General features: G+C 47.7%; 1 protein-coding gene and 5 non-coding genes across 6 annotated transcripts; 5 read left to right on the forward strand and 1 right to left on the reverse strand.

Moving 5' to 3' along the window:
* Window position 1: 1 nt before the first annotated feature.
* DHX37 (DEAH-box helicase 37) lies at window positions 2–12027 on the forward strand (the record flags this gene model as incomplete). The annotated part of the gene is made up of 27 exons (XM_031555899.1): window positions 2–35; window positions 649–818; window positions 953–1065; window positions 1406–1712; window positions 2135–2283; window positions 2540–2632; window positions 2996–3092; window positions 3674–3787; window positions 4010–4111; window positions 4565–4679; window positions 4801–4896; window positions 5326–5402; window positions 6043–6181; window positions 6422–6498; window positions 6815–7047; window positions 7189–7300; window positions 7841–7947; window positions 8065–8253; window positions 8473–8597; window positions 8875–8991; window positions 9086–9258; window positions 9649–9763; window positions 9894–10031; window positions 10344–10438; window positions 10841–10914; window positions 11341–11438; window positions 11655–12027. Coding segments are annotated over 27 exons (3342 nt in total), but the record flags the coding sequence as incomplete, so codon positions are not given.
* Window positions 12028–12544: 517 nt separating this feature from the next.
* TRNAA-UGC lies at window positions 12545–12616 on the reverse strand. Its single transcript has one exon. It is a non-coding gene; the product is annotated as a tRNA-Ala (tRNA).
* Window positions 12617–12729: 113 nt separating this feature from the next.
* TRNAD-GUC lies at window positions 12730–12801 on the forward strand. Its single transcript has one exon. It is a non-coding gene; the product is annotated as a tRNA-Asp (tRNA).
* A 295-nt stretch (window positions 12802–13096) lies between these two features.
* TRNAF-GAA lies at window positions 13097–13169 on the forward strand. Its single transcript has one exon. It is a non-coding gene; the product is annotated as a tRNA-Phe (tRNA).
* Window positions 13170–13324: 155 nt separating this feature from the next.
* On the forward strand, window positions 13325–13396 carry TRNAD-GUC. Its single transcript has one exon. It is a non-coding gene; the product is annotated as a tRNA-Asp (tRNA).
* A 265-nt stretch (window positions 13397–13661) lies between these two features.
* Window positions 13662–13733, forward strand: TRNAA-UGC. The gene has a single exon. It is a non-coding gene; the product is annotated as a tRNA-Ala (tRNA).

Consider the following 13733-nt stretch of genomic DNA (forward strand, 5'->3'; position numbering starts at 1 on the left):
GGCCGAACCGGCGGGGCTGCAGCTGGAGCTGGGAGGTGCGCGGGGCGCAGCGCAGCTCGGGGTGGCTGCGGTGTCACCGCGCTGCTGTTGGGCCGTTACGTGGTCTGGAAAGGTCGTGTAGGATGGGTGGCGATGGCTCTGTTATAGCAGCTGCTGCATCACTTAGGCTGTTGCTTACTAAGGCAATCCAGTTATTAAACTACCTCTGTGCTTTACGCTTGCTCTATCAAGGCCGACGTTTGTGGGTTTTTTGATCACTTTTCTCACGTAATTATTATCAAACCGTTACTAATGCAGACTTCTCTACTAGAAGTCGCTTGTCTCTGGTAGAGACTGTGGTGTCGCATGTGGCCCTGAGCTGCTCTACATCCTTTGGCTGTGAGGTTGCAAAAAAAGGAGGAAAGGTGCTGTCAGTGCTGTGCCATAAGCCTAGGGGATGAGCTGAGCAGCCACAGCAAGCATTGCAGTATTCAGCCCCCGTGCCATAGGGTTTTTGTTCCTGCTAACAAGTGGGATTGGTTCTGACTGGAAGGGAGGGTTGTGTTTGTCTGGAATGGCCGTATCCGGTACAGTGTGTGATTTGGCCACTGAGCAGTGTGCTGACACCGGCCCTCCTGGTTCTGGTGAGTAACACACCGATGCTTGCAGATGGAGCACCACTGAAGGGAATTGATGGGAGCAATGCCCTGGTACTGCCAGCAAAGAAAGAGAAGAAAAAGAAAGCACCAAACGTTGTGCAACGGCAGAAGAAACCTCTCAGCAGGAAACAGAAGAAAAACTTACAGAGAGTTTTAGAACAGAAAGAAAAGAAAAAACAGGTACAGTGCTGCTTGTGAGTAATTCTGCCATTGGTTCCCCCTCTTCAAATGGTAGTTAACTTGGGAGCCGATCTTTAAATGAGATTATTTCCCAGTGACTATCAGTACTGACTTTAGTTGGTTTTCCCACGCAGCGCGCTGAGCTGCTGAGCAAGCTGAGCGAGGTGCAGGCTTCCCAGGCAGAAATGAAGCTTCTGTACACCACCTCCAAGCTTGGCATCGGGGGACGCATGTATCAGCCCAAAAGGTGAAGCAGTGCTGGGGGAAAACCTTTCTGACTTACTGCTGTGGTTGTGGCAACCTTCGCATCTTTCTTTTCTGGGGAACCTGTCTTAGTGCTGCACGATGCCCACTGTGCAGGAGTTCTTTCTCTGGGTTCAGGCTCACGCAGTGACGTGGTGGTACAGTTCAGTTTGCTGTAGATGTGTGAACTCCACAGTTCTTGAACACCTTTAGGGCCAGTGATCCCACCACCTCTCTGGGCAGCCTGTTTTTTCCTAGTGTCTGTATGAACCTCCACTGGTGCTACTTAAGGCCATCACCTCTCATCCTGTCGCTGTAGTTCACGTGGTGGTGTGTTGTTCTAGGGTATTGCAGGAGCCAGGCACTGCTGTACCTGAGAAGATCAGGAGCATCAGCGGTGCAAATAAGAGAAGACACAGCTCAGATTCAGAATCAGAGCCTGAGGGTGAATCCAGTTGCTCTGAGGAGGAGAAGAAAGAGGAGAAACAAGAAATTGAAAAGCTTTCATCCACTAATGTGAATTGTGCTGGGAAGCCAGAGGAAGACACAAAGAAGCCCGTGGTGAGCCAGCAGGCTGCTCCTGCTGTGTCCAGCAAACCATCGTGCAAGCCTGCGGTTTTTGTTCCAGTGGACAGATCTCCTGAGATTCAGGTAAGGCTGAGCAGTTACCTGCAGGCTTAGGAATGACAGCATCTTGCAGTTCGCTGCAGACACTATCATTCTATTCCATTTGATGTGAGTAGGATGTTCTCCAGAACTGGGAAGAGTTCTATGTGTCTTTGAATGGACATAGGAGGGTTATGGAAGGGCTCTGTTGGAACTGCGGTATTGATAAGCTCAGGGGATTCTGTAGTTTCACTAATTAAAGTGCAGAAACTTGTGGCTGCTTTCTGAGAAGCTGTTTGGATGAGTCTAGTCCTAGGCATGACAGTGGGATATTCACTGGTTTGAAGCTTTTCGAGCCTCAAACCTTGCGGAATTCCTTTTTGTGGATTTTGTCATCTGAGCTAGGAAACACTTATCAATCCTTGGGAGGACTAAATGATGTGTATAAACCACATGTTTTATTTTAGGAAGCGAGACTAAAGCTGCCCATTCTGGCTGAAGAGCAAGTCATCATGGAAGCCATTAATGAGAACCCCATCGTCGTCATATGCGGAGAGACGGGCAGTGGTAAAACCACCCAGGTCCCCCAGTTTCTCTATGAAGCTGGTTATACCAGGTAGGCGTTGTCTTTTGTATACAGCAAATGTAGCTAGAAAAGGTGAAGCTGAGCTCAGTCACTTCTGATTTGTCTCCTGTATTCTGAAATGGCTGAACTGGAGAGCTCACTCTTTGCTTTGCAGTGGCAGTGGCCGTGCTGAAGGAGCTTTTAAAAACCGGAAGGGAGTACAGCTGTGACTTGCAAAACCCTTTGCACACAAGCAATCTTTTGAAACCTTTAAACAACCTCCCCTTGTTGTTCTTTGCCCCTTTAGTTCAAATGGCATCATTGGGATCACCGAGCCCCGGCGTGTGGCTGCAGTGTCCATGTCTCAGCGCGTCGCCAAGGAGATGAATTTGTCACACAGGTGAGAAGGAAACCTGCTGAGACCTTGCTGGGAAGGCTACACTGAGATGCACTGCACATGTGATAGATTGAAACAGAAGTGTGTGTGTCACTGTTCTGCCTTTGGTGAGATTCTGTGGCAGGTTACTTACAGACTGCTGTGGTGGTATCTGTAAAAGCACGTGCAGACGCATGGAGTGGAATTGCTGTGTACCCCAGGTTCTGGTGTTTGTTGTGTGTGAGGCTCTAGTGGGCTGTTGGGGTGCATTTTTTTGTATGTTGGCATTGAGTCCTAATTTAGTTAGGCTGAAGGCTGCTTCCTGATCTGCACGCTAATTTCCTGCTTCTCTCCATGCCTCGTGGCTCTCCTGCTATTCCCTCACAGAGTGGTTTCGTATCAAATACGATATGAAGGAAATGTCACAGATGAGACACAAATCAAGTTCATGACAGATGGTGTGCTGCTGAAAGAAGTGCAGAAGGTGAGGTACTGCCCTTGCTGCTGGGAGAAGGAATGGATCTCCTTCTGGAGAGGTGCCAGCCGAGTTGTGTGGGTTTGTTGCCAGCCTTTCAAGCAAAATCCCTTTCAGCGCTGAGAAATCTCTTGTGGGGAAGTCTCTGGATCTCAGGATGCGCTGGAGACGTAACAGCACACCAATGTGGTTAAAGGCTATTAGTCTACTTTATTGTTAAGCACTACTCTATTTATGCATGTTAGCAAAGCATTCTGCAAAAACACTCTTTAATCGTTCACACAGAAGCTTATCCAATCAGAGCCATGAGATGTTCTTTGTTCTTCAGAAGATGTCCTTGCTTATCTTGCTCTGCAGCTGCTGCTCTGAGCAGCTCCCCTTGCTCCACAGCTGCTGCCCTGAACAGTTTTTTTTTTTACGTTCCCACAGTCTCTCAGTTGGGGTTATCTTGCTGTGTAAAATGAGAGCAAGGAGTCTTGGAATCTAGGCTGCTTTGCATGGCCTTGAGAGTTTGGGTCTGTGCTACACTGCCTGTGTAGGGCCGCACCTCAGTGTGGAAATGAGGGGAAATGCCTCTTTTTTCTTCTCAGGATTTTCTGCTTTTAAAGTACAAAGTGATCATTATCGATGAAGCCCACGAGAGAAGCATGTACACAGATATCCTGATAGGGCTCTTGTCTCGCATCGTGCCTCTTCGGGAGAAGGTGAGAGAAGCTGCGTGGCAGAAGGCACACGAGGAAGGGGTGCCAGTAGATAGCTTTTCACACAATATCTGATTGCAGTGCCACCAGACACAAGTAATTAAAATTTCTGGCCTATTAGAAAGCTCTTGTGTCCAACGCTGCCAATAGTTCTTGCTCTGTGTGCTGTATAGCGTAAGTGCCACATGCTTCCAGGCAAAGAGTGACAGCTGTGTGTCCCTGCAGAAGGGGCTGCCGCTGAAGCTGATCATCATGTCAGCCACCCTCCGTGTGGAAGATTTCACTGAGAACACCAGGCTGTTTGCTGTCACACCTCCTGTTCTGCAGGTATTGTTCTTCTTGCTGGGATCTGAGCTAGGTGGAGCAGCTGAAAATACAGCGAGGCTTCCTTTATGAAATAAAAAATGAGATACTCTAATCTGTCCATTTGGTGCCTAAATCTTTTGGATGTCAATGTAAAACATGGTTTTGTTCTGTCATTTGGGACTCAGTGGTTTTCTATCAGGGAATTTCCCCTGGCAGAATTGGATTACTTTGGAAGACTGGAAGTTATGGTTAGGAAGCCTCAATCCAAGACAGAATAGTTGAGTTTCCCTCTTGGTTTCATGGTGTTTAGCATAGCCAACACGGATCACTTCCATGGGTCCAGTGGTTTGTAGGTTACCAAAACCAAAAGCTGCACAGACTTCAGGATATGCATATCTAGTTCTGCCATGAGGGCTGCAATGACTGCGCTGGCATTACAAACATGGCTTGTTTGCTGTTGGATTTCCTCTCTAGGTGGATGCGAGGCAGTTCCCTGTCACTGTTCATTTTAACAAGAAAACTCCCCTGGATGACTACAGTGGGGAATGCTTCCGAAAAGTGTGTAAAATCCATCGGATGTTACCCTCAGGTAAGGGCACTGTGGAGCCTCTCAAATTCTTCACATTTAACCTACCTGTAGAATTTTTTTAGCTTTTTTTGGTGACTTAAGCAGTGGTGCATGGCATTTAGAGTGATCTCATCTCTTGCAGGTGGGATTTTGGTGTTCTTGACAGGCCAGGCAGAAGTTCACTCTCTCTGTAGGAGGCTGAGAAAGGCCTTTCCCTTCCAAAAAAACAGCACTGCAGGTAATGCTATTGAATAAGACTTGGACTTAAATTAATGGAATTAAACTTGGAATTGAATTAAATTCCCCTCTCTGAGAAATGAGCTTCCTTTGCACCTAAAATAAGAATTTTTATTTTAAAATTTCTCAAGACAAGGGTTGGGGGTAGGGTCTAGGATACTGGAATTTCCCAGGATGGCTTTAGAAAGCGAAATCCTGATGTAGCTCAGCTAGTTGTCTTCTCAACCTCAAGGCACACACTTGCTGTGTGCTGCTGTTGGTCCTCAGTATGGTTCCTTGTGCCCTCTGCCTTCAGCAGGGCTGCTTGCTTCATTCGTACTGCAGTGCCTTTGGAATCCTACAGGAGGTGGGGGTGGGGACAAACTGTACACTCCTTTTTCTGAGATGAAAATATGCACAGCTAACAGTGATTTGATGGCTGTTTTTGTAGGAGATGACGATGACAGAAAAGAATCAGTGGAAGAAATGCGAAAATTTAAGAAATCAAGAAGGCGGAGGAAAGCTGCGGTACTGTGATGGCTAGGGTTCCTCCCAGAGACAGAGCAGGGCCCTCCCTGCAGGAGAGCACTACTGCATAGTGGTGTTTCTCACCAGGCTCGCATGGTTTAGGCTCGCATGAAGTCTTGTGGCCTGCATGTGTCCCCTGCAGAAATACAGTAGCACTGTTTGCACTCCTAAGTACTGCCTTACAAGCAGCAGAGTGCTAAAATGTGTCCCTGGATACTGTGGGTAGGAGACAGATTTCAGTTAAGTACTGACCTTAAAATGTTAATGGAAGGAGTTGCAGACTTGCTGTCTCCAGGGCTGCCTCTCCTCTGGCTATTTGTTACCCAGAATTGAGTCTGATGTGTCTGTGATGGATGGTAGCATTTGGCTTCTGCCCAGCTCCCACATGCACTGTGTTAGGAGGAGATCTTGATGCTGCAGATGTACTGTCTGCTGGTCTGGGGTCCTGGTAGCTGGAGTGGTGTGAAGAAGTGTTACCCTTTGCTACTGTCCTCCCTGTGAAGAAACATGGCTCGGCACAGAATGCTGTTTGAAATTGTGACTTGGGCTATCCCCAAGCTCAGCTTTGTTTTCAAAGCTATATGAAATGCTGTCTGTGTTCCCACTTACATTTCATTGTCTTCTTTCCCGTCTTCCTCAGACACTTCCCCAAATCAATCTGGACAATTACGCTGTTGTACCAGTGGATGAAGGAGATGAAGACAGAGATGCTGAAACTGACGATGATATTGCAGGATCTGATGTTGACCTCGACTTAGGAGATGGAGACTCAGAAGAAGGTTTGGCATTTACCTACAGTTAGCTGTGAAACGTGTGACATGAAATAGCTGTCCTCTGCTAGACTGGTGTGACAGCACACTTGGTCTGCATAATGGAAGAGTAAAGTTTTTCTGATTGACATTTATGCCAAATAATTTGTTGCTGCTTTTTAATGAATTATGCTCCTGGAGACATCACTGGGGATAAGCCTAGAAGTTGACTTACTATGTATTTAAGATTATTGCTTTGTTTCTTCACAGAAGAGAAATCAGATTCATCCCTTCCTCTTTATGTGCTCCCTCTCTATTCTTTACTAGCACCGGAGAAACAAGCAAAGGTAAAGGATTCATTGTCACAAAAACAAATGACCCTTACTGATAGGTGGCATTGCTGTTTTAAGTCTCTTGTGTTTTGTGAGCTAAAAGGTCCACTTTGGACCACTGCCAGCAGGCAGACTGGAATGGCTCAGTGGACAAGATAGGCTGGGTTTGGAGCAGGCATTGCTTGGCCTGTGCTCTCCCTGATGTCCAGTCCAGTGGGCTGGGAGAGATGAAAAGCAGTAGTCTTGTAGCATGTTAAAATTACTCACAGCTATCGGGTGCATCAAGGATTTTGTTGGCAATGCATTTCACACGCCCATCTGTTTGCTGCAGGTGTTCAGGCCTCCTCCTCCTGGCACGAGACTCTGTGTTGTAGCCACCAACGTGGCAGAGACGTCGCTCACCATCCCAGGCATCAAATATGTGGTTGACTGTGGAAAGGTGAAGAAGCGTTTCTATGACAAAATCACTGGGGTTTCATCTTTCAGAGTCACCTGGATATCTCAAGCATCAGCTAACCAGCGGGCAGGTCGTGCAGGCCGGACTGAACCAGGGCACTGCTACAGGTCAGCGAGCTGCTGGGAAGAGGGTTGTGTAAATGTTACCCTCAACTGCCTTTTGATTTTAAATCCCTTGCCAATTTTTCACACACATTTCCTGAGTTAAGATTTCTTGCATGTTTCCAAGCAGTATTTCTGGTCCACTAGGTTGTATTCTTCAGCTGTCTTCATGGACTTTGAGAAATTTTCTGCGCCAGAAATAACAAAGCGACCTGTGGAAGACTTGATCTTGCAAATGAAGGCACTAAATATAGAAAAGGTGAGGTATCAGACTGGCTCTGTATTATGGAGCTCATTAAAGTAGTTGCCCTTTGGAGCCAGAAACAAACACAAATCCATATTAGAAATAAGGGTCCTGGGATTTGGTTTCCGTTCTGTGAAATGCAAATGCTGTTATGAATTCAGCAGACCTTACCAGACCTGTTCTGGTCATAAGAACTTTTGCATCATCTTTTCTCTGCTGAAAAGTCCCCTATCAAAATAGGGATTGTGTTTTGGAGCTAGATGTGGGCTTTAGAAGGCACAGTGCTTAGAGTTGGACATTAAGCAGCCTGCTCTAGGCGGTGCCTGCAGTCAATGGCAGCTTGTCATGCTTGTTTTCACATTTCCTAATGGTTTTGTTCTAAGCATTTCCTCCTATTATATGTCCTTTCCTCTTGCTTGTGGCACACATTCTAAATGTTTTTCTTTGGTCTTTGTAATGGAAGGTGAGGTTTTCGCTCCTTTCCAAGGCTTCTTACTGATCCAGACTCTGCCATGTCAGTGATGTACTGAGAGGCATTTTATTTGGTACCTGTAGGTAATCAACTTTCCATTCCCAACACCACCTCCAGCAGAAGCACTTGCAGCAGCTGAGGAGTTATTGATAGCCCTAGGTGCCCTGAAGGAGCCCCCTATGACAGGAAGGTAATGGCTGTGGTCCTCAACATATTTCCCCGTGGAGATAAAGCACCCACAAGGGCAGAAACACGGGTTTTGCATGAATGCAGATGTTACTTCATTGCATGACTTCTCTCCCCACAGGCTGAAGGAACAGCAGGCAGCAAAGCTGAGCTGCCCTATTAGTCCCCTGGGCAGAGTAATGGCCACTTTTCCTGTTGCCCCTCGCTATGCAAAGATGCTGGCACTAAGCAGGCAGCATGACTGCCTGCCTTACACCATTACCATTGTGTCTGCCATGACTGTTCGGGAGCTTTTTGAAGAGTTTGACAGGTAAGAGAAGGAGCCCAATTCCCAGTTTATATGGAACCATAGCATCATAGAACAGCTTGGTTTGGAAAGGACCTTAAAGCCCATCCAATTCCAATGCCTTGCCATGGGCAGGAATACCTCCCAATAGATGAGGCTGCCTGGGGCCCCATCCAGCCCAGTACAGATGTTGATGCCTCTCTTGAGCACAATCTGATTCATGCTGTTCTGTGTTTCTTTTAGGCCAGCAGCAAGTGAAGAAGAGACAGTGAAGCTGAAGGGGAAGAAAGGAAGGCTTGTACAGATGCAGAGAATCTGGGCTGGGCAAGGGTCATTGCAGAAGCTTGGAGACCTCATGGTGATGTTAGGTATTGCACACAGAACTTTCCCTATGCTGATAACTTCCATTCTCCTTTTCCCATCACCCTGACCTCAGCTTTATACAAAACCATCCTGCTGTAGGACTGAGTGTAGAAGTGTAATTCCTAGGCTGATCCTAGGCAGCGTTGAGGCATCATGAGCTGACAAATGGCCCTGGCTGAGTGGGAACTGCATTATGCTCATGCTGACTGTGACAGTGCCACAGTTGGTTTAATTAGAATTCATTTGTGAAGTTGTTTTCCCCGCTTGACTATTCACTTCCAGGAGCAGTGGGGGCCTGTGAGTACTCTGGATGTACTCCTAAATTCTGTGAAGAAAACGGGCTCCGCTACAAAGCCATGCTGGAAATCAGGCGATTGAGAGGGCAGCTGACAACAGCAGGTAATTGGATTCTGGGGGGAATTGTCATATTTTGGGAGCAAACCAATCAGCTGAATCTTAACTCACCATTTTTTTTTTTTTTTTTCGCCTGCAGTGAACTCAGTCTGCACTGATGCTGGCCTCTATGTTGACCCGAAGATGAAGCCCCCAACAGAAGCACAAGCGACTTACTTGCGACAGATCGTATTGGCAGGGCTGGGGGACCACCTTGCTCGGAGGGTTCAGGCTGAAGAACTCCTGGATGATAAGTGGAAGAATGCCTACAAGGTAAACAGCTCAGTTTACCTGAGTTGCTCTTTGCTTGTGTCTGTGTGGCAGAGGGGCACTCTGCAAAGCCTGGGCTTCTGTCTGGGTGCAGCCATAGGGTTGTGTGTGTTGGCTTTCTCCAGCTTCTTGCCATAGAATTGAAGTTTCCAATGTTGCAGTTTCCAAGTCCTTGTGCAGGAATTGCTGTAAAAGAGTAAAAGGGCCATTAGTCCATCTCGCAGAGTGCTTAATGTCCCCAAAGAAAACAGAGCAGAAAAGAAAAGTGTTATTAAATACCTCCATCGCTTAAGACATTATGAATGTGTATCTGAGAGAGAGTGAAATTTGATGCAATCAAGAAATGAGGTTGCCAGTTCCTACTCTGCTCCAATCCTCTGTGCTTTCTTAAAGACTGCTCTTCTGGACGACCCAGTGTTTATCCATCCAAGCTCAGTCCTTTTCAAGCAGCTCCCAGACTTTGTGGTGTATCAAGAAATTGTTGAGACTACAAAACTGTACATGAAAGGTGAGACTGCTTTTGTCCATTCTGCAGACTTGATTAGGAATGCAGAGCGGAAAACTTCCTTCATAGGACTGCTGCTGAGTGGCAGCTCTTGGCAGCAAGGCTTCCTTCAGGTGTGTTTTCCCTTTCTCAGGTGTGTCTGCAGTTGAACCTGAGTGGATTCCTGCTCTGTTGCCATCATACTGCCACTTTGGGAAACCTCTGGAAAATCCTCCTCCATCATACTGCCCTGAAACAGGCAGAATTCGATGTCACAGGCCAAGTGTCTTTTGTAAGCTGCTTACAACATCTCTCTCAGTCATTCTGCCTGAGAGCTGCTCTGTCGTTAGTTACTGTAATGTCTCTTAATGACGCTGTCCACCATATCAAAGGGTAGAGCTCAGTTTGGACTGTTCAAAGGGCTTGACAGCGGTTTGAGCAGATTCACAGGATTTAAAGTGTTTAAATGTTAATGTCTTCCTGTTGGCATGGCAGTTTTATGTCCATCACTAACCTTTTTAAAGAGAGAGGCTGCCAGGGTTGGCGGTACACGTGGAAATTTATATTCATCAAGTGTTGAGGAGACTTTGTGATCTTTTTCCAGATCGAGTTAGCTGGCAGCTCCCTGCTGTTGAGGTTGACTATCCAGAAGGTATCGATCGCTATAAATACTTTGCCAGGTTCCTGCTTGAAGGAAAGGTATGTGTGGTCTGGCTGCAGTACTTCTTGGACATTAGCAGTGTTTTAGCCCAGTTTCTGGAGATGAGGCTTGCTTATGGCTGCTGGAATGTGCTAAACTTGGTGAGATGGGATAGAGCTCAAAGATACAGAATGGCATGAGAATTAGCTGGTGGGTGAAAGAGACCCAAATTTGAGTCCTGTTTTCTCAAAGGAAAAAGGCTATAGTTCTTGTCTCTCCATTCTCAGAGACAAGTCATCAGGTGGGGTAGTCAGGTCAAGGTTGGTATGGAGATCTGCAAAGGGAGAGTTGGGGATACAGGATATGGGACTGAAACCTACAGCAATTCAAGTTCATTGATGATTGCTTCCACAGAACAATTTACCTTGTTTGTTATGTGCTTACTGCAACGTATCTCACAGGTCATTGAGAAATTGGGGTCTTACAGCCAGTGTCTGCTCTCCAGTCCTCTCATAATGCTGAAAACGTGGTCCAAGTAAGTTGTGAAGAGTTTTTCTCCACTGAATGCTTTTAACTTTCTTAAAAAAATAATAACAAAAAACTAAACTCTGGGAAGGGTGTATGAGGCAGTGAGCTGAGGTTTCTTTGCAGAGAGCTGAAAATTGCAGTTTTGGATGGTTTTTGTTTTTGTTTTTAACCAAGAAAAACTGTCCTGCAGTATTGTAAGGGCTGGGTGGATGCACAAAGAATGCACTGATCACACTCACCTCTGCGAGTGGCTCCATACAAGTGCATGAGAACTTTCTTGAGCTAAGGAAATGTCTCTCTATATCCAGAGGTCTTGTGTTTTACATTATCAATGAGCATGAATTCAGAAAGGTGAGCTGAACGCTGTAACACTCGGCTAAACTGAGCTGAAGGTCATTGCTTTATGGCACCATTTTGTCTTGGACTCACGTAGGCTTCAGCCCAGGACAGAATTCCTCCTGCAGGCTCTGGTTGCTGAAAATTGCGATAATCGTGATGCTTTGCTGGCTGCATGGAAGAAAAACCCCAAGTGTAAGTGTCCTACTACTTAAATATTAGTCCTGCCAGTGAGGACTTTGTTGTTGGCTTTTTGAGGTACATGTAAGGTGGGCTCTTCCACTTGATGTGCTCCAACCTTTTATTTTTTGAATGGAATCCATAATGTTGTGAGTTTTGATTCTTGTGAAAGAGCCAAATGGATGTTGATCAGTATCAAGCCATCTCACTGCTGCTCTCTTTCTATTCCAGATCTGCTCGCGGCCTATTGCCAGTGGATCCCTGAGGTTATGCAAGAGGACATAGCCAAGCAGTGGCCACCAGTAGCACTGTGACACCCAGCTCTGTTCTTGGGGTGCTCCTTTTCTCCGAAGTGTTTTTGGAGCATCGGTTTCCATGATCTGATGATCAGAGGGACTGCCTAGCTGCTAACAGTGCCTTTCTGTGGCTCTTAGCTCTGGTTTTCAGCCTGCTATGCTCTCAGAAGCCCCATCAGCTGTTTGGTGGGTGCTTTATAATGTTAATATTTGGATAATTTTATCCACTGTATTTTACCAGTTACGTTTTGCTTTGGACTATATTAGTCATAGGGACTACAATAAATATATGTAATTTTTGGTTTGGATGGGAGAAATGTTTTCTACGCAGAGCGTTTCAAGAAGCAGAATGTTAGACCTTCGTAGGCCCTTCCTCACATGCAACCGCAGCTCTCAAGGACAGCCTTCCCCTCATGCTGGGCTGGCTGCAGCCTCGTGGAGCTGCCCACTCGCTGCCTTTTGCCCTGTAGAACTGTGTGGGGAAGGACTGAAATGAGAAAACCTGTGGGTTATGTGAGTTACAGCACACTAAGAACTAGGGGTTGTTTGTTTCATAAGCTTTGGTGTTATAGAGTCGTGGTGCTCAGCACTAACTCTAGCAGCAGGAGTTGTTACTGCACTTTGCAGCCTGTTTGGGAGGGGTGAAAAAAACTAAGTGTGGTGCTAATTTACAAATGGCAAAGGTGAGATATAGGGAATCTTGGCAAGTGAAAGCAAGGTAGCTGGCTTTGCAGAGTGCTTCTGCGTTCTGCCTATGAGTCGAGGAAGGGGGGGTAGAAGATATAAAAGCGGTGAAGAAAAATGAAAGTAAGGGAGGGAAAAATGTGGAGATGCCGGGGATTGAACCCGGGGCCTCATACATGCAAAGCATGCGCTCTACCACTGAGCTACATCCCCTTGTTGTACAGACGGTTCCCGCAGAACGGAGACATCCTGCACACAGCCGTCGCGCGCCACCAGCGGAGCTACACCCTGTAGCAGAAGCAGAGGTGGAGAGGTGTTCGTACCCGTCCTCGTTAGTATAGTGGTGAGTATCCCCGCCTGTCACGCGGGAGACCGGGGTTCGATTCCCCGACGGGGAGGCAGTACATATTTTGACTGTCGGCGCAATTTTTTCTCTTGGAGGCCCCGGCACAGTGTCGGCACTTAGGGCCGCGGCGGGGGAGGGCAGTTACCGCGGGGTGCCGGGGGCCTACCTGTTTCCCGGGCTTTAGAGCAGAGCGATGGGAGATACGTGGAGGGTTCCTGGCGACAGCCGACCCCGGAGCCGCGCACTGCCCCCGAGCGGCCGTCCGCACGTACTCGCGCTGCACCGAGCTCAGGGACAAGCGGGGCGGGGCGGGGTCGTATTGGCAGCCCGGAGAGGGTCGTATCGCCGCCGAAATAGCTCAGTTGGGAGAGCGTTAGACTGAAGATCTAAAGGTCCCTGGTTCGATCCCGGGTTTCGGCAGGTTTTTTTCCCCTTCGTTTTTTTCGTTAATTCTCCCCATAGCTGTTGTTTTGCAGCCGAGCAGTTCGCAGTTTCCCCCGGCCCGAGGGGTCGCGGCGCGGGATGCTCCCGGCAGCAGTAACACACTCTAGGCCGCGGGAAAGGGCTGCACACCGTCCTCGTTAGTATAGTGGTGAGTATCCCCGCCTGTCACGCGGGAGACCGGGGTTCGATTCCCCGACGGGGAGAGAGTGGCTCTTTTTGACTTCCTCAAGTTTTTCTCCACTTTTTCTCCCTCGAATTTTTCCGGCTTTCGAAGAGAAAAAAAAAAACAAACCATAAAACAAACACACACAGCCAGCCGTGCGCGAACACAGAGCGCTTCTGTGCTCCAGGAGACACCCAAAGCCCACGCAGCACTGCTCCCCGCCCGGCTCCGCCGCGCGCGTTGTTACCCGCTCGGATGAATGAAGGAGGGAGCGCTGCAGCCGGCCGGGTGGGCACGAGGGGCAGGGGGATGTAGCTCAGCGGTAGAGCGCATGCTTTGCATGTATGAGGCCCCGGGTTCAATCCCCGGCATCTCCA

The sequence above is a fragment of the Meleagris gallopavo genome, chromosome 17 (assembly GCF_000146605.3).
Source record: "Meleagris gallopavo isolate NT-WF06-2002-E0010 breed Aviagen turkey brand Nicholas breeding stock chromosome 17, Turkey_5.1, whole genome shotgun sequence".
NCBI classification, from domain to species: domain Eukaryota; kingdom Metazoa; phylum Chordata; class Aves; order Galliformes; family Phasianidae; genus Meleagris; species Meleagris gallopavo.